The 21,036-nt window shown below is 42.2% G+C and overlaps 1 protein-coding gene across 1 annotated transcript in view; it reads right to left on the bottom strand.

Moving 5' to 3' along the window:
* The window catches only part of ADAMTS3 (ADAM metallopeptidase with thrombospondin type 1 motif 3), a 290,776-nt gene extending 271,854 nt beyond the window's left edge, over positions 1-18,922 (bottom strand). The window contains exons 1-2 of the mRNA XM_036852044.1: positions 18,854-18,922; positions 17,518-17,545 (exon numbers count right to left, since the gene is read on the bottom strand). Coding sequence (XP_036707939.1) covers positions 17,518-17,545; positions 18,854-18,922 — 97 coding nt within the window. The remainder of the gene's footprint in view (positions 1-17,517; positions 17,546-18,853) is intronic.
* Between the last annotated feature and the right edge of the window lie 2,114 nt (positions 18,923-21,036).

Here is a 21,036-nt window from a genome sequence, read left to right as displayed (position 1 = left end):
CCTGGGGAAAGATAACACATTAAATCAACCATTTCTCCCTTAATAGAAATGATTTTGAAGACAGAAGGAGATGAGGAGGGCAATAAGGATGAAGAAAGAATGCATGGAAAGGAAAATCTGAGAACATGAAGTTAAAAGTTCCCCACCTTCATGATTCTAGCCTAAGACTAGTCTTGTAGTATAATAAAGTACCCTGAAAAATTATATGATTCACAAATACTGCTCACCTATGGAAACTTCATGCATGTTATCTAACACATTAGCATATGAGGCCCATAAATGAACCTACAACCTATGGTCTTAAAGTATCCTTATAGAATCACTATATTTCGTTATTTCTTTTCCTGCTTTTTAAATAACTCAAAAAAAAAATGTGTAAAGTACCAGAAGACAAATGAAGGTATTTTGCAACTTGGAAATTCCTTGAGTGCATGTTTGTTACCATTATGCCACTTATAATGACTGATGTATTTAAACAAAATATCCCCCTTTATTAAATGCACAGAGTAAGTAAAACGGTTGTACATATTTACTAGGCAGAGAAGGAGTGAGGGTGGTCATATCACAGAGCAGAGTGAAGCCTGGCTTCCACACTGGGAGCAGCCGCAACACAATTCCTGCTTCACAGGAATTGACTCTCTATATCACAGTCAAAGACTTACACCAGGCATTGGGGTAAGCACAGGCGCACAGATTCGGTCTCCCTTACAACCAAATCCTTGGTGAATACTTTTGTAAATTCTGGTTTAGAGAAAGAACTTGAAATTTTAGGGAATGAACTCAAGAGTCACAGAAACAGACTGATGGAGGGGAAAGTTTCCACAGGGATGGATGAATTGGGCTCTTGGAGGTGGACAGACAAAGCCAACCCCAAAATAATTCCTTAAGGATAAGGAACTCCCCATTCAACTCGGTATTTCCAGTATCATCTAATATAAGATTTTGTACCTGCCAGGGTCCCTCATCAGTAGGATTTGTTTACATGTATAAGTTAGTAATGCAGGCAACTGGAGAACATTTGCTTTGTCTATGGTGCTCCATGCGCTGACTTACTACCCAAGGCCCATGAGCATCCGGCTGCACCAATAATTCGAGCTGTAACTCCTTCTTTAACCATCGGTTTACTGTGTCAAGGGAAGGAAAAGCGATGCTTCATTTAATGTATGGATTTCTTATCTCCGATGAAGGGAATTCACACAACTGAAGTCTATAAACAATATACCGATGCCTGGATTAAGTGACTGGAGAACTAGAAAATTTAGGAAGAATGCAGGAAGTCTCCTCCACACCCAAGAGGACACCCAGAGTTTCATGCTTACAGTAAACCATACACCCTAGATTCTCTGGGATGAGTCCGTTTTTCCACTGTCAGACAATATGTTCTGAACTTTATTCAAATAAAGATGGAGCATTTCTATAGAGCTTTGTCTTATCCAATGTTAAATAATAAGCCATTCCTAAACGTACACATAAGAAACATTTTTGAAATTAAACTGTGAATGAGTCATTTTCCAGTTGGGAATTAATGGAAAAGATGCATTTAGCCCCACTGGACGGTAGCTAATGGAATGGACAAAGGAGCTACCCAGTCACCTGTCATTTATTGCAGAATAAATATCAGGCACTCTGCTTTGTGCTTGAGAATATACCTTCTCTAATTCTTACAACAATCACAGCTGGTAGGTATTACTATCCTTCGTTTATAAATGAGAAAGCAGACCTAGAAGGCCTGACACGTAGCAAACAAGGAGCCAAAGGAAATTTTCAATTCTGATCATCTCGATGCTGAAGATCACGCTCTCCGTCACTGCAGAATAGATGGAACATCTTGCTGTCAATTTCTAATTTAAGATCTGATTTTAAGGAAAACTACCACAAGAATGATGACGTCCTGCCTACCCGCAGCCAGCCAACCAATTTTTCCTCTATTGTAGCTTCAAAAATTATTGTAAAAGGCTCTTAAGTTCTTGGTCTTGGGGAGAAAAATAAAGGGGTGGTGGATAAAGCTCAAAGCTATCAAAAGTATTTAATCTCAGGTTACAATCACATATGCAAACCAACATTAATTTACTGCTTTCAGAAATGACACATTTCACAGGGCCAAATACTTCCACCAAACAATACAGCCTATGGTCAAGGAAGAGACTACAGTGCCAGAAAGCAGAAAAGTCAACACCTGAACTTGAGCAAGTTCTTTATTTTTTCTTTAGGCTTAGTGTCCTCAATTGTTAACTAGAGGTTAGTAATAGTTCCAACTTCATAAGTTTGATGAGAGGTTTAAATGAGATTATCCAGAGGATTCAGTAAATTTTAACTATTTTAACTTAAATGTAAATTAGTCACTTATTAAAATAGTGCCCAGGCGCAATTTTAAAATATGAAACTATATAATTGTCAGCTGGGGTGGCTGAAGGGCCACAGCAATAGGCATGTAAAGGTTGTGTGAGCTGTAAGTTCCACAAGCACAGAAAGCTGGGGCCACTGTAAAGCCACACTGTGGTCACTAATTACCCAAGCATAACTCAGAAGCAGTGAATTTTGCACAACCCACTGGCATCCGTGCCTGCCTGGTCCATTCCCACCTCCCCCCACCGACCCCAGTAGTATGGATGAACTGTCTGCGGTCTTACCTAAGAGCAAAGCCTCCGTTCGTGTACACATCCTAGACCCTCTGGCCTTTGCAAGACGGCTTCAGCAGTTGTCCTCAGTTTCTTTCCTCATCAATTTTCCCATCACTAGATCATTCCCACCAGTAAATAAATAAGCTGCCATATTTTCCATCTTTGACAAAAAACTTTCTTGATGCCACATCTGCCTCTAGCTAAGTCCCCATTATTTCACTGCCCTTTATAGCAAGACACTTTTAAAAAATTGAGTATATTAGATATCTCCAATTCCTCTCTTCCCATGCTTGTTCTTTCTTGAACCCACTCCAATCACGCTCTTGTCAAGGTCACTAGTAACCCCATGTTGCTGACACCAATGGTCAAGACTCCATCTTCTTACTTGCCCTATTAGCAGCATCTGACTCTATTTCTCTTTCCTTCTTAAAACACTTCCTTCTTTAGCTTCCAGACACCATTCTCTCTGGTTCTCCTCTTCTCCTCAGTGGTCTCCCCTTCCATTCTCCCTCCTCATGTTCCTTTATTCTCACGACCTGAACACACTGCAGTGCTGCAGGACCTTGGTCCCGACTCTCCTCTTCTGCATCTACCCTCCCTAGCCTGGTGAACTCATCCTGTCTCCTGACTTTGAAGATCTTCTCTCATCAATTCAATTGCTGCTGGATCCTCTCCCTGTGGATATTCACTAGGTACCTCAACACTTCCAAAAGTAAACTTCCTACCTTCCTGCTCCCAAACCTGCACCTCCTTGCCCATGTCAGCAAATGGCAACGCTATCCTCCCAGTCACTCAGACCGAAAACTTGACTAAACCATCCTTAATTCTTCTCACACCACACACCAAATCTTTTAACGAATTCTACTGACCCTATCTTCAAAATATCTCCAGACTCTGACCACTGCTCACCACCTCCCCTGCTGCTACCCTAGTCCAAACCACCATCTTCCCCTTCACAGGTCATCCTCAAAACAGAGCCAATGACAGATCATGTCTCCTCCTCAAAACCCATCCCACTCAGAGAAAAATGCCTCACAAGGGCCAGCACTGGGAATTCTCACATCTCAAGGTCATTGTGCTCACTATTTCCTCTGCCAAAGTGTCTTCCCCCCCGACAGCTGCATGGCTCACCCCTCCATTCCTTCAGGCCTTTGCTTAAACTTGACCCTCCCATTAAGGTCTTTCCTGCCCCCAGTAACTGTCTCATTACTATCTCCCTTCTGCATTTTACTTCCACAAAACTTGTCACCATCTCACATACTCTAAATCTTATTTATATGTTTATTTGTTCATTGTTTCTTTATACCTACTAGCGTATAAGCTTCACGAGGGCAGGGATTTTTATCTTTTCTCTTCACTATAGTTCTCCAGTGCCAGAAACTGACTCTGAAGTCACTCAGTAAATATATGTGAATGAATGAATGAGAGCAGTTTAGCCTGAGGGAGTATCTAAAATTAGAATGCATCTTCTTCTCCCCAAATAGTAATTTACCATCAAGCGATCGATGACAGCAAACCACACAAGTTGTCATATGCCTCTATTGCCCGAATTTGCTTGCAAACGTTGGGTATATTTCTCACCGTTCCTGCTGGCCTATAAATCAAACATTTCATAGTATCCAAAACTTACATTTTAAGCTACTGAGAACAATGACAAAAATGGATCTAACCATTAAAACAGACCTCCTGGAATGCAGACACAGGGCCCCTCGTGCTTAGGAACCAGAGGCAGGAGATTAGTCCCCTCTCTGCATCCCTCTGGATAGTCACAGAATTATAACTCTACAGGTCAAAGATGAACAAGACCTTGAAAGATCATCTCTTCCTTGCCTCTTTCTTACAATTAAGGCATCTCAAGTAGAAGACGTCATGTTTTCTTAAGTTAGAGGTGCAGTACCTTTCACCTACTCCCGCCTTCTGGGAGGAGAGATTTTTCTCTGAGTATTTAGGCCCCTCCGTCCCCCTTAGCTCACCCTTCCCCCGTGAAGAAGCATGACGGATGTGATTAGCAAGTCTGGGAAAAATAAGCAGTTTGCGAAGCTCAGCACTCCCTCATCATCATTCCTGGCCTGGGAACGATGCTGATAAGGACGCTGTTCTCTTCCACCTCCTCCCCAGCAGCAGGCTCTGTCTCAGCCCAGTGGGCCTGACACACACTGGGTGGGGTGCCCTGTCCGCCAGCCCACTGCCTGCCCACGTGACAGCCTCGTGCTCCTCCCCAGCCTCTTTCGTAAGAGATATTTTCACTGTGTCTTTAGATTTGCTATTTCTCAACGTGTTCAGAACCCAGGCAGGTCAGAGGCGTATGTTTAATTGAGGACCTCCTCAAAAGCTTGAACTACCTATAAGAAAAAGTACTGTCACATCTTCGCTGTCAGTCTAATGATAACATTAACAATTCTCCCGGTCAGGGAATTCTTTCATATCTAAATTCCTCATTCTAGAGTTCAACATAATGACTTCTCCCATCTTGCACTGCATGAAAAAAAACCACCTTCTTGTGTATCTGTGCATGTGTGTATGTGTGCTATGTATGTACTTCTTTTCACAAACACACAAATATTGCACACAACTTACATCAAAGGATGTAAGGACCCGATGTTCTGCGCTTCCATATACTTAAAAGACCTTTGAGCTAGTCAGACTTTCTGTTTTAATGTCAGCCATGTTAGACTTTTCTAATAGCTTCCAAATTTTACTCATTCCTGAGGCTCTGGACCATTTACACGTGTCTGTGTTTTAGCATGATACTTACACATAACAGACCCTCAGTAAATACAGGTTAAAGAAAAAGAAAAGTTGCCTCAAACTGAAACCTGGATGGGTCAGTTTCACTGTGCTGAGAAGAAGGTGTCATACCCTCTCTTCACCCTTAAAATATCTACACCAAACTTCTCATTTTCACCTGAGTATTCATCTTGTCTTCCTGACTTCACTATTTCTGTTCATGATGTGCTGATTCTCCCAAACTCCCACGCTAAAAAAACTGACTTCATTTCAACTTTTTCCCCACTTTATATCATTCAAGTCCTACTGATCTCACCTTAAAATTTCTCTCAAATTAATCCCCTTTTTTCCAATCACCTTCAAGTTCTCATCACCTCACACTGAAAAGCTGCAAGTACCAAGTCCAAATGCCCCACATATAATTTCTCACTACCAAATGCCGTATACATTGTATCAGAATATTTTCTAAATTACTGCCAGAAAAATTGTTTTGAAGTCTTATGTCTAATATGCCTAGGATCTACCACTCATTACCTTTGTGATTCTGGTCACTTAAGACTTTTTATGTCAGTACTCACCTGAAAAAATTAGGGCAACAGTATTTAGTTCATAGGCTTGTTGTAAAAATTAAATGGCTTAATCCGAAGTGCTTAACACAGTATCCAGCATATAGTAAGTGCTCAATAAATGTTAGGTATTAATATTACCCTGTTATTCTTTATGAAGAGTTTCAACTGGCTCATCATTACTTCAGGATAAAATAAATTCAGAAAATTGATATCTGTATTTCCATGTCAGACCTGAAAATTGCTTGAAAGACCATCTACTAATCAAATCCCCTCACTTCACACATAAGAAACTAAACTCAAAGTTAGGTAATTTAACCCAAATCAAAACTTAACTTTATCATTTAAGGCCCTCTGCATTCTGTCCCTAATTTCTTTTCAACATCATCTCCCATATAACCTAAGGAAACATTCTAATGGGCTCACTAGCTTAATCACTCCTGCCTTTAGAGCCCTACTCTATTGCATCAACCGGGGGAAAGGTCTGTTGCTTTCTCTCCATGTATGCAAATCTAACCCGGCCCTCACGGCCTTTCACAAGCCCCATCTTTTCCATGAAACCTGCCCTGTTAAACTGCCTAAAGTACAGACCTCAGGGTCTAAACTTCCTAGCTCGGACTGTCGTGCACTGTCTGCATAACAGTTATAAAAATCCCTATGGGTGAAAAATTATATGTTTATGTCTTGTCCTTTCAGAGATTTTAAGCTCTTTGGGGCAGAGGTGTGATCTTACATGTGTTTAAATGTCCCCAGTGTACATCAGTCTTTGGGGAAAAGAGAAATTAATGGCTATTTTTGGAAGTGGGGACTCTCGGGAAGGAGTGCTCTCACAGCATCACCCTGTAGCCCAGGCTTTGGGATCATCTATACTCCTTCACACATCCAGCCACATATGCTCACACCTGAGGACAGGCAGGCTGGTATCCTTCAAGTATGTTGTAGAACACTACACAAATTGTTTCCTCGAGGAGACTAGATGTCCCCCAGCCCATTACAAAGACCACACTCTAGAACGGCAAGATGAAGAGAAGTTTCCGTAGTACAATCGACATTGCTAGGACCTAAGATGGCTGCAGCACAAAAGTCTCATGTATCACGGCAATTTTTAGCTGATCTAATTAAGACCAAAACTACCCCAGGCACACAGACTATTGGAAATACTTGTGATTGATGCAATGTGGCTCTAATTTCCAAGCAAAGAAGGGGGGGGGTATGATGGTTGAATACTAAAGGTCTGGAGTCAAAACGCACTGCATTTGAATGCTGGTTTCAACCTCATGTGCTCTTTGGCACATGGGCTTGAAATTACGAAATTAAGGCTCAGACAGGTTACCTGTAAAATAGGAGAAGAGATAAGGCACATAAAGGGCTTAGTCCATCTAATAACATTTTCAATAAATGAAAAATTAGTTGGTGTTATTATCACCATCACCATCATCATCTAGCTAGAGCTGTACACGAAGGAAGTCAATATCAGATTCCTTCCGTGTCCCAGCACCCTCAAGCCTCTCCCCATTCCAGTCCCACACAAATCTAGTGTTCTGGTGGTTAGAAGGGATCTTAAGCTCCATGTCAACAAACGGCCCTTAAGTCTAGACTGGCTGTAACAACCCACGCTCCATTACCAACCCAGGGACTGGGAATCTCTCCCGAGAACTGGCTGATTGCTCTACACTAGAGGCAGTCACACAGGCAATTTCCTTTATCAGGTATAAATTCTCAGTATGCAACAATCTGGCCACAAGAATGAAATCAAATAAGCATTTTCAAGATCTGCTTAAAGAAGCAGCTCCAACAACAACATTTCCAAATCCTGAGCCAAGGGTAAGAGAATGACTTTCATCAGAAATGACTGGAGCCAGCTGCTCCAGGAAAGATGTGAGTGGGTGAAGAGTGGACGTTTAAAGAGGACATCACATGCCAAAGGGCTCACCAAAGCCGTAACGCTGACGGGGAAGGGACACATCTTCTCTCAAAGGCAATTAAAAATTAATTGTGACACATGCTGAAATTCTGAACGCAGCCAAATTCCTTTTTCCTCACTTCATCTCCTCTAGGCTCCTATCACCACAAGGCAGAGAAACACTTTGATGTCTTTTATTTTAGTTGCAAACCTATTTTCATAGCTATTTGGGGGGGGGAGGGGGGAGGTGCTTTGCTTTTACTCACTATTAAGAAAGAACAAATAGTTGTGAACTTTAAAATTCTTCTCATTTTTTTAATCTGGCTTTTTCATAAATATTTGTTGCAATTGCACAATGTTTATGTTCAAGAGAGTCATTTAGGAAAGAACAGCACATTCTTCAGCATTCCAGAACATGAAATCAGGTAAGAGGAGATCTTTTAAGAAAACTGTTTTCAAGAAAAATATCCAAGTATTTTCTTTGTTTGCTACATCTTAAAATGATCAAATAATCAATAACAGGATAACAAGTAGAGATTTATTTTTTTTAAGTGAGGCCCAAATGCCAAACACTTAACATTCCAATCTTAGTTTTTAAAGAAGCACTTCTACTGGTTATATTTATCATCATTGGAAATTTTACAGACTCAAGAGCAATATTAGACATTCTAAAAATTAATATTTCTCATATGTCTCACAATTTTTTGATGGATAATACTTTTGAAGACTAATATTGAGTCTAGAATTTAAAGCCAGGAAAATTAGCATTTGTCCCTAGGGCCAAAGGCTGGGGAAAATATGACAGATAAGAAATGCGGATAGTAGCTTTAAAGGTTTTCACTGAAACTTTACTTGTGGTAATTATATTTTCCAAATCTAAAATAGTCTGGCTTATGGTTTGACAAAAAGTATGAGAAACTAGGACAGTCCACTAGGCTGCTGTTTTAGTATCCTATTGCTGCTGTAACAAATTGCCACAAACTTGGCGACCTAAAACAACATGAATATGTTATCCTACAGTTCTGGAGGTCAAAAGTCTGAAATAGGTTGCACAGGGCTAAAAGCAAGGTGTCAGCAGGCTGCATTTCTTTTGGAATCACTAGGAATGATCTGTTTCCTTGCCTTTTTCAATTTCCAGAGGCTACCTGCGTTTGCTGGCTCAAGGTTCCCTCCTTCCATCTTCAAAGCCCGCAACATCAAACCAAGTCTCTTTCACCTCCCCCTTCCATCTATAAGGACTTTCCAACAGGTAATCCAGGATAATCTCCCTATTTTAAGGTCAACTGATTAGCAACCTTAATTCCATCTGAAGACTTAATTCCGCTTTGCCATGTAACGTATTTACAGGTTCCAGGGATTCAAACACAGACATCTTGGGGATCCATTCCTCTGCCTGCCACAGCCAACAGTTCCCATCGATGTGCCAGAAGTCCTGACAGCTGTGACGTTATTGCACATGTGTGCCGCCTGGCATCCATCCCTCCTTGTTCTTTAACTGAACCTCAGTTTTCCCTCAGGTTAACCATCTCACACTCCACTCTCAGTCCCTGTCAGTCAAGAGTGAAACATCTCAATCCAGGCTATTCAGAGCACCGAATCACTGAGCACAGTTCGTGGTTTGAGAATAAGCTTATGACTTGAGCCAGGTAGCCAGTAAAAGCCCTACCAGGAGCTATTAACTGGAGCAGCCAGAACAGAAGTGTTCTGTCTAGTGGGGTAATGAGAGCCTAGAGTTGCTGGTGACAGGCTTTGCCACAACTTGGATAGTCACGATCTTATGCTACTAGAGAAATAGAGCCAACCCAGAGGAAAAATAAGAGAGAAACAAAGAGGGAAGGGAGAAAGGGAGAGAAGGAGGAAAGAAAGGTGGGAGGGAAAAGAGGAGGGAGGGACAGAGAGCGTAAGGAAGGAGGGAGAGAGAGGGGAAGGAGGAAGGGGGGAGAGAGAGACTGATTCCTGACATTATTTGAGCCCTAGATCCAGCTATACCTGACTTTGATTACCTGATCAATTTCGTCTTCCTTAACCACTGTCAACTGGGTTCCTGTTATTTGCATCCAAAGGAGTCATGATTAATACAGGAACATTCTCTCAATGAAATGGAAAGAAGGAATTTCAATAAATAAGGTGAAAAGAAAAGAAAGAATTATGTCCAGTATACACAAAATATAGTTGGTGTGGAATAACTTTCTGCACTATTCCTTACTCAACTCCTCCCTCTACTGCTATATTCCAATGAATTAAGCAGCACTACATTGAGATACCAACATGAAGATAATACATGAAAATAGAACTCTTAAAGAGCTGTCACATGGTGAGCTGAGTGGCTGGATAGTGTACAAGTCCATGACACACTAAATTAAGATGCCTGGAAAGCCACAGTGGCAGGCAGACCTATCAGAAATGTATGGACTAGAATGAGGTAGCTCTCCTTCAGTAAAAGTGTTTTTTAAAAGCACAAGACTGGGCTTCCCTGGTGGCGCGGTGGTTAAGAATCTCCCTGCCAATGCAGGGGACACGGGTTCAAGCCCTGGTCCAGGAAGATCCCACATGCCGTGGAGCAACTAAGCCCGTGCGCTACAACTACTGAGCCTGCACTCTAGAGCCCGCGAGCCACAACTACTGAAGCCCGCGCGCCTAGAGCCCATAGTCCACAACAAGAGAAGCCACCACAATGAGAAGCCCACGCACCGCAATGAAGAGTAGCCTCCACTCGCCGCAACCAGAGAAAAGCCTGTGAGCACAGCAACCAAGACCCAATGCAGCCAGAAACAATAAATAAATTAAATAAAATAATAAAATAAATAAATTTTAAAAGCACAAGACTAAGACATACTACTAATAATACCTATTATTCTAGCTTGCTTACCATGTGCCAGCATTTTATGAATGCTTTAAAGCTCTGTGAAGTAAGTAAGAGTAGTATGTCTATGTCACATACAAGACAATGAAGCTTTGAGAGGTTAAGGTCATCGACTAGAAAGTGTTGCAGTCAGGATTTTAAACCACACAGTAAACAGAGTCTGTGCCCCTGACCATTTGATGGAGGAGAGGCAATGAATATTAATAGTTCCTCTAATGCATACACTGGTTAGCTTTTAGATTAAGGAATGGACTCTACATGTAAAAAAGAGAGGTTTTTACATATAAAAGAAAGAGAACACAAATTCATATGAATAATTATTTCAATGATTCTTTCTGTTTGTGTGCATTAGTACATATAAAAATATATGTACTAAATATGAAGAAAAATTGTAGGAAATGTGATTTATTATCTAAGTATTTGAAAATTCATATGTTTAATCCTATTTTACTTTCTACAAGTTTCCTAAATACTATTTTTGTTTTATCAGTCACTTCAAGAACAAGACAGACTGTTTCACGCTGCTCACAATTTGTTCTAAATTCCATAAAGATTCATCATGCTGAATTTGTGGCACTCGTTTTTATAAACAAGAGACTGACATTTTACCACAAAATCTCTTCTAGGGATTCATAGTTAGTCAGCAAAGTCATGTAAATGCATTCGGAAAATTAGGATGGATGAATTACATGTGGGAACAGAGATTCCTAAGCTAGGAAACTTTTCCCACGCTTTACTATCCATTCTAAAGAATACACAACTCTCAAATTCTGTTCTATGAGGTGGACAAATATTCTTAGAGTACTGATAAAATTACAAAACATTTTTATAATACAATGGTTCATACTCTGAGGTACGTGGTAACTAGAAAAATGATTAATTCATTGCATCTTTCAGAGATTGCATAACCAAATATTTAAAAATTATGTTCAAATGTGAAGAAGAGCAGAACCAAACCTAATTTAAAATTAAAATATTTTAAATCAACACTTTCCTATATATTGCTACTAGGAATTCAGGTCCTACAAACGTCTTCAAAAGTCATGCATTTGTCAAAATGTATCATGTTAATTTGGTTTTACACAGTAATCAACTTCTAGGGCGCTCTCCTAAAGGAGTCATTGGAAAAGTGGGCAATAATCTATATACAACACTGTGTGGCAATGTTCACCATCATGAGAAAATGGATACCATTAGGGAAATGATTACATAAAATAAGGTTTATTAGTATGATGGGATGAAAATGATGTTTATGAGGAGTTTGTAATGATATGGAAAATTACACTAAAATATTAAACCAAACAAAATCAGGTATCCAATAAAAACCCCATAATCTGTGTATTAAAAGAAGACTGAATAAGAATATGCTAAATTATAACAAAAGTTTGATATTTGGGATGATTGTCAAAAATCTGGGGGATAGGGCTTCCCTGGTGGCGCAGTGGTTGAGAATCTGCCTGCCAATGCAGGGGACACGGGTTCGAGCCCTGGTCTGGGAAGATCCCACGTGCCGCAGAGCGGCTGGGCCCGTGAGCCACAGTTGCTGAGCCTGCGCTCCCCAACAAGAGAGGCCGCGATAGTGAGAGGCCCGCGCACCGCGATGAAGAGTGGACCCCGCTTGCCGCAACTAGAGAAAGCCCTCCCACAGAAACGAAGACCCAACACAGCCAAAAATAAAAAAATAAAAAAAAAAAAAAATCACAACCCTAAGAGGTACAGAAAATTAAAAAAAAAAAAAAAAATCTGGGGGATACAGAAATAGAAGATAACTACAAAGGGCACATGTAAAGCATCTATAATCAGAACAAAAACTGATTAATTAAAAAAGACTAACTCAACAATTTATTATAGAAGTAGCACAGCTTAGAAGTAAAAGCTGATCTCTATTAGAGGAACTCTGAGGAAAGCGTTCCCAAAATTCTGGTAATAACAATCCTCTTTGAGGAAGCAGTAGGGTTCCATTTAAGTCTTCACTGTCAATAGATCCAGTCCAAGCAGTATAATCAAACTCTTCATATTGAAACCACTCATGATTTTAGCAGGCAATTTGGAATTGTCCCTAATGGATTTCCAGGGTAATCTCGGTTGGCTACCCATAAGCAAAGAATGATTAAAGATAATCGTCCTGGAAACAGAGATGACCTTGGAGATTTCTTAACATTTCTGAGCAATATTATGATTATTTGGTACAATGAAAAAAGAAAACAGTGAAAGTATGGGGAAGGAATAGTTCAGCTAAACAGCGGTAAGTTGCTGGTGATAGGTAACATGCTGCATTTAATAACATCTTCATCTAAGAAGCTTAAAGCATTTAACTTTAATCATTATGATGTTCTATGGAGAGGTGGGAGCTAAATCAGTAAAGTCAAGAGTAGGATCTTTAGTGCCAGGGAAGAACAATGGCTTAGGTGGCTGAAATTCTAAATTTTACAAGGGATCCCTTTAAACTTGCTTTAGACCACATCTTTTAGTATTGCTGTTGGCAAACTGGATTGACAGATTTCAGTCTTAGCTTATTTTATTTCCACTGATGCCAGCAACATGGCAACTTATCCCAAATAGACTTTAGAGCAAAATTAGTGAACACTCCAAACCTGCACATAATTCTATTCAATTTGACAAATACTTATTGAGCACAAACACAAAAGCATAAAAAACTGATAAGCCTAAGTCCCTGGCTTTGTGGAGTGAAACAAGAAGTCACAAGGAGCCTTGATAACATTGAATAATTAATTGTATAGCCATTGTCACCATCCTCATTTTCCTGGGGACCAATTAAACCTGGACAGGGGCACAGAACAAGAGCATTTTAGGAACATCAGAACACAGGCAAATCCCAGTATGGTAATAACCTGCTTACTAGATCTATGCACTGAATAACAAATATTTGAGAGCCCACAAGGTACCAAGCTCTGTTTTATGTACAGGTGATACAGCAGTCATCAAGACAAAGTCTTTGCTCTCTCAAGGGCTACGCTAGTGGAAACACTTACTGTATACCAAGGAGAAGGTACAGTGACACACTACACCTTGAAAACCAAACGAGTACCTGAAAATGGTGAAAAATTATTTCTCAGGAAACCAGATATTTGAGAGGACAAATTAGCAACTTTATGTGGTTAAGAATAAAATGCAATGGAATTTGAAACTGGGAAACAGAAATAGGGCAGAGAAAGATGGATATGCCCCAATTCTAAGAGCGGGGGTGGGAGAGGGGAGACAGCTGAACATCAAAGTCTCACAATGGTTTTTCCTCTGATAACACTCAAGCAATCTCGAAGGCGTGGCTTATGAAACAAAAGGACTCAGAGGACTCTTTTTCGGATTCTCCAATTTCTACAGAACTATGATTATTTCCTAAGCCACATGTGTCACAGAGCAAACCTCCTTACCCAATCAGGCCAGCCAGCCAGCTACCCACAATTACCCTAGGCATCCTACCAAGGCCATATTCTGAGTCAGAAATGAAAGAGCTCCCTGATATGTCACAGAAGTACTCTACCAATCTCATGAAACACATTTACACATATATACACATTACATACACATTCACATATGCACCTATATGTATGTATGCGTGCATGCATACGTGTGCATATGTGTGGGTATATGTATGTATGTGTGGGTATATGTATGTATGGGTGTATATATATATACTGTGTATGCATGTATGCATGGGTGTATGTATGTATATATGGGTGTAGATAGGTAGATAGCTCCTCTCTGATAGACAAGGGAGCAGAGAACTAGGTGACAGTTCAAAACCTATTTGCCCGTTTTCCCAAGAGTCACACACCAAGAGGGCATTTTTCCACTGGGTGGAGAAAAAAGCAAAGAAGTCACATCCTGTACTACACACTTCATGGGTGACATATATATATATATGTTCTAACCTGCCCCCATCACAGACTGCCCTCTACTCTAGGGGGTTGGAGCATATCAGATATATATTTTTTACTGGTTTCCTAAGCCAAATACTAAAAAAGTATGTATTGTTTTTCTATTTATAAAAAGAATTAAAAACTGGCAAAATTAATTGATCCTGTTACAAGTCACCTTTTGTGTGGGAATCCTGCTAGGAAAGTGGCACAAGCACTAGTAATGTTCTTTTTTTTTTTAAGCCAAAAATCCCTTAAAGTACTCTTTTCATATCAGAACATTTTTTTAAACCCCACATTTGTTTATTTATTTATTTATGGCTGTGTTGGGTCTTTGTTTCTGTGCGAGGGCTTTCTCTAGTTGTGGCAAGCGGGGGCCACTCTTCATCGCGGTGCGCAGGCCTCTCACCATCGTGGCCTCTCTTGTTGCGGAGCACAGGCTCCAGACGCGCAGGCTCAGCAGTTGTGACTCACGGGTCCAGTTGCTCTGCGGCATGTGGGATCTTCCCAGACCAGGGCACGAACCCATGTCCCCTGCATTGGCAGGCAGACTCTCAACCACTGCGCCACCAGGGAAGCCCCACTAGTAATGTTCTTATCGATCCGGGTGCTGGATACCCAGAAGTGTTCCCTTCGTGAAGAATCAGCAAGGTGTACACTTATATGCACCACCCTGCACGGATATTATATCTCAATAGAAAGGAGTTTTTAAATTTAGCTTCCTAACAATTTGTGTTTTGTTACTAAATTATATTTACCTCTTCTTGAGACATTAAATTATTCACAAATTATTCAGAAACATGGAATCTTCTCTAGCCAATTTGTAGATCAATAAATTCATTAATTCTACAAACCTTATTACTTTTTCTTAATTGTGTCATTGATCAAATAGCACCTCCAGGCAGTTATATAAAACTACTTTTGAATCAATTATTGGAAAAAAATTACTTAACTATATGTAGAAAAGTACATTTACCAAAACTCCAGGTTAGCAATCCCTTGATGCATGGGGACAGGGGAAAGGAATCTCATTATTGCACATCAAATTTTTAAAATACATTTTTAAATCCCTCTTAAGAACAACATAAATGGTTACAACCCAAAGCCAAATGGTACACTTCTGCTATCACAAGACTCATGAGTCAAATCTATTTTCACCTTTATTTCTTCCCTTAACTCAATTCGGAAATGGTAAATGAAAATGATAATAATAAAATAAAGAAATCTCATAAAGCAGAGGAACTTGGGAGCAAATAAATCTTCAGCAACACAACCTAAGAGTGCCCTGACCTCTTCTCTTCTGTGCTGTTACTCATCTCCCTCTTAACAAATTAAAGCAGACCTGTACTACTTTCTTCCCTGAGGACGAGAACTACCAAAGTAGTTTATATTAGCAAAAGGACTGGACCAAAGTCTAACCCAGGGCCTCTTACATATGAGCATGCTGAGTCTATCTGAAAATTTAATCAAAGCAATGTATTTTATTCCTTGTAGAATGAGTAATCTTAAAATAGTTTTTTAATTTACATATTGAAATGTTGGGATGTTTAAGTAATCAAATGTTTAAGAAATAAAAAGTAAGACAGCTTTCTTTTCCTACTTGTTTGAAGACTGGTGAAAAAGAAGAATCCTTCTTTAAAAAGATAGATGTTGATGGCTGAATGCTATCAACTACAAATGACAAATGTCTCTTCATAGACATTGTATTTTCAATGCAGTTCTCAGTCACTTTCCTCCTGTCTGTCCTGCTCTTCCTGTGGAGGTCTAAGCTTGTGGAGGAGTTCCAACAATGCTAAGCACTGAGTAAGAAGGGAGCATTCTGACACACGATGTCATATGGCTACAAACAGATACTCTGGGCCTGGATCTTGGGGTCCCTCCATTAGTTTACAAGTATGGAATTCCCTGAGCTCTCCACTATGCACTACAGCAGGTTACTGTATAACCTCTCAAGCTTCATTTCCTTCAAATCTAAAATAGGCACAATGTGTCCCTACCCCCTAGTGCAGTTGTGAGAAATAGATGACATAAGGCACATAAAGCAATTAGCACTGTGCCTGGCACACAGCACACGGGCAACGGTTTGTAACTACTTCTGCAGTAACAAAATCTTTTCACCTAAACGATGACTTTACCATATCACCTGACAAATACACAATTTACAGAGACCAACACTCTGCCAAAAGGAAAATTATCTTTTAAAGTAACCCAAGTTAAATGTGTATGAAAAGACTGAAATGGAGCCTGGCTTCTTGACAGACGACTTTCAGTTTCTGCATTCAGAACAAATACATTATTATAAACAGCTTCAAAAAAGACCATGGACTTTGGAGGACATGTTACAAGTCACACTCCCTGAGCCTCAGTGTCCTCACCCATAAAATGGGAATAATTCCCATATCATCAGGCAATACCGAGGTTTTAGATGTTATCTGCAAAAGGCCTAACAGTATCTTACACATGAGTAGATAACGATTTCAAAGCAGATGGCATAAGAAAAGCCATCAGAGGGATTATTCAAAGCTGGAAATATTTTAAGAGAAAACTTTCCATCATCTGTGCTTCATTTTTCTCTTCTTTGTAGCATTCTTACGCTTTGTTTCTCTTCTAATCAGATTTGCTCCTCTTAATGCTACAAAAGTTGATTTAATTTATCTCCATATCTTCTTCCAGTCCCTCCGTCACCCTCCCAGTACCTACCAGTGGCTTGTCCAAAGACAGTTAATAAATCGACGCCTGAAAAGTCCAACTGCAGGAGAATTTTTACATCACTACAACTCAGCCTGAGGAAAGTGACACCCTCCTCCGGAAAGAGGAAGAGAAGAATAGAAATGTTACTGGACTACCAATTGTTTCTTTAACCATCAATGGGAGAAATTTCAGAAACAATATTTTGCTTCGCTTACTTCATTCCCTACTTTCTACTAAGATAAGAGTGACATCTGAGAACAAGGCTTACCTATTTGCACCATTTCTTCATTACCAGCCTGGAAAGGAGGGGGAAAAGTAAGAAAAAGAAACAGTTACTGGGTTTCATCTTATCACCTCATGCGTTTTATTTCTACCATTAATGCTTTTCAGGAGCTGGCTAATCAGGAGATGCTGGAGACCGGGATTGGTGCCTAAAGGCTGCACCTCAGTTTGTAGGAGGTTCTGTGACAGGAGCATGAGCCAATTCAATAATAATTTGGGACAGGGTGTCATTTGCTCGTTTTAATTTTAATTTAACATTTATGAAGCCAGCAAAAAATAAATACTGACACTCGATATTCTCTTCTGAAAACTCCGAGTACTGGGTCAGGAGTAGAAAAGAAAGTCTCTGAATTTACACGTGCAAAAAGAAGTCTAAATCCTGATGTATCAGATTTGAGGTCAGGAATCCACCAGACAATTCTCTACTTTTCACCCTATGGTCAGATCAGGCAGACCCGAGACGCTACAAAAACTCACAGAGAAATTCTGTACCCAAAGTCCCACCGGCCCTATGCTGATGTGATTTACTACAAACGTCTCGGCTCATCCCGCTGAGCCTTCTCAAGGACTCTTCCGAGAGCATCGGGCTTCACCTTGAGTCTCCAAAGGGCGGGGGCTGGGTCGAAAAGAAACAGAGCTGCACTCAACTTCGCTTTAAAAGGAGGAGGAGTTGTGCAGAGGGGGAGGGGAGAAAAGCGGCCGGCGCCTCCAGCCTCTGCCCAGGAAAACGCAGGGCAGGAAACGTCCCCGGGCCCCCCTTCCCAACTGTCAAACCCCGGCCCTGCCGCGGTCCTCCCAGGACACGTGTCTACTGGATCGCTCCCTGTCCGGCCCAAGGACTTCCTGAAACCCCCGCCTCCGGCTGCCCGAAAAAGCTGTGAGTCAGTGAGGAGGAGAGAAAGTCCCGCGAACCCGACTCCGGCTGCTGCAACCAGAGCACTGGGATCCCGGACCCAGCGTCCAGAACTTCATTCAAGCGCCCAGACCGCCCTCCGGAAAGAGGAAACCCAGATGGCCCGGCGAGGATGCGAATTGGTTGCACTTTGTCACCAGGAATTGTTCCGAATGCCGCAAAAGTGAAGTCCTAGGTGTGACAAGCCTGGGCTCCCGAAGTGGGAGTCCTAACCTCCCGTGCCATTCAACCCCCCACCCCAGAAAGCCCCGCACGCTGCGCCCAGCCCTCGAAACACCGTCCGTGAATGCACCAGATAACAGGGAAGGGTGGGAGGGGGGAGGAGGAGAGAGAGGAGGGGAAAGAGGGGAGGAACTTTTTCGGGAAAAGGTTGGGTTTGAGTTTTTTATTGTTATTATTTTCCACTTACTTGTCCATCAGCTGAAGTCCTAACCTCTACCAGAGCGGCTGCTATCAACCAAAGTGACAGGAGAACCATCACGAGTCGAGTTCACTTTTCAACTACTGGGCAAAGCAAATGCCCAGAGCAAACCCACCCCCCCTCAAAATAAGTTTCTTGAAAAAAGAAAAAGAAAAAAGAACAAAAAAATGCAGAATTAAAACAAAAACAAACAAACAGAAAAAAAAACTGATCTTCCGTGCTTTGCTTCAATGAAAATGAAATCTGAGCTCTGAGACTGGCCCCCTCTGGTCTGCAGTTCTTTCCACTTCACCTTCTCACCCCGTCCTCCCAAACAGAGTGTGCAGGAGCGAGAAGGTGCTGCGAGCCGGGCATGGGCTGCGCCGGGAGAGGGGGAAGGGACGAGGGGCTTCCAACTATCTCTGCCCGAAGCGGCTTTTTCTAGGCTTTTCGAGCACCATGGGTCCCTAAGGTTAGCGCTGAGAATGCTTGGGTCCCCTGGAGCACAGCAGGGGGAAGTATTAGCGAGAGAGACGAGCGAGCGGGAGCGGGAGAAAGAGGCAGGGAGAGGGCGATTCCGCCGCTCGCACAGAGGTGGGGGCGGGAGGAGCCGGAGGGGAGGAGGAGGAGGCAGGCGGAGGAGGTGGGAGGAGTGGGCCGCTCGCCGGCTCCTGTTGCTCGCGAAGCGGCCGTATGCTCGCTGCCGGCGACCCGCGGGGCGCTAATAAGGCGGCCGGAGCCCCCCGGGCGGCCCCTCCCGCCGCGGCGCCCACGTCACGCGGGGCCCGGTCCCGCGCCCCCCGCGCCAGCCGGGACGGCCGGGGCGGGCGCTGCCGGCGCGGGAGGAGCGGGGAGGAGTGGGGAGGACGGCGACCGTGGTCGGCCCCAGGCAGGGTCAGGCTTTGAAGCCGCGCGAGGGGGCTCGAGTGGCCCGGGCTCGACACCCCCATCCCGGGATCTTCTCCTTCCCCGCGACATGGGCGACGGGAGGTGGCGGTCCAGGGGAGCCACCGGCCCCGACTGGCGGGACCGGCTTTGAGTTAATTATAGGAAGGGGGAGGGTCTAAGGGTCGGTCCTGGGTTTTAGGAAGTTCGCCTCCTGCTCTACCTTCCCTGCTCTCCCCGCCGGGTCTCCCCGGAGGGAACCCCTGTAACCTCCAGGTCGTAGCGATGCGGTCATCCTCCTTCCGGACACCAGCCGCCTACCACGTTTCGTAGGGGTGGTTCCTACCCCCTTTCAGTTCTTGTTTATGCTTTATTAGTTTGTGTTAGTTTTAAACGATGCTATGTCTCTTCCTTGAGTCACCCGGATGATTCCGTTTATCACTAGAGTACACAGGCCTCAGCGTCTCTTCCTCTCCCCAAGATTAAGTTATCAAACGATTTCTGCCCTTTGTGGCCCAGAGCTTTCTGGGAGGAGATAGCACCAACCTGGGCTCCAGAGACTTGAGAAGGGTTTGCTGGAAGCCGAGCGCAGGCCCGCTTCCCTGGGGTAGACGCTTGTGGGCGCTTTCCAGGGAGCAGAGGGGGTGGAAAAGGAAATATTTCCAACCTCCACTGACCAGTTTCTGACACTCCCGCCCCAGAACAGACCATGAGAGAAGAGTGAATAGGCACAAATTTAGGTATAATTTTCAAGACTTCAACTGGAAGGCGCCTTTCAGAGGCCTTCCTAAAATAAAATGTGTAGAAGCTTCTGTTTGTAGCTTCTGGATGATTCCATATGTCATAGCTCCTTTTCTTTTTTAAAAATGGTGTGCGTTTGGAGGGAATACTTTGGTTCATTATTTAAAGTCTGCATCTTTAGCTTACACATGGCAGGGTTTGTGTTCACTGATGTGTTATCCGCTAAGTCTTCTCAGAATCATATATACAGGACACTTACATGTTCAAGTGAGAAACCAAACAACTGAATGACCCCGCCTAGTAACATGGGGTATTAGGTTAATTAGTTAGTTATTAGCTGGAATAATAATTAGACCTCAGCACTGAAGTATCTCTATATTACTTTTTCCCTTCAATTAAAGCCTTCAGCATTTTTGTAACCTATCATTGAATTACTATCTGGGGGTGATTTGCTGAATTTTGTGCCTGGTTTTCTTATTAAAAAGAAATAATCCTCGTGTTCTATAAATAAAAATTATGTCAATTTATGCTGACAAGTAAAAGAATTATAGAGTACAAATCAGAAA

Source organism: Balaenoptera musculus, chromosome 5, assembly GCF_009873245.2.
Source record: "Balaenoptera musculus isolate JJ_BM4_2016_0621 chromosome 5, mBalMus1.pri.v3, whole genome shotgun sequence".
NCBI lineage: Eukaryota > Metazoa > Chordata > Mammalia > Artiodactyla > Balaenopteridae > Balaenoptera > Balaenoptera musculus.
This window is presented reverse-complemented; position numbering and strand designations above follow the sequence as displayed.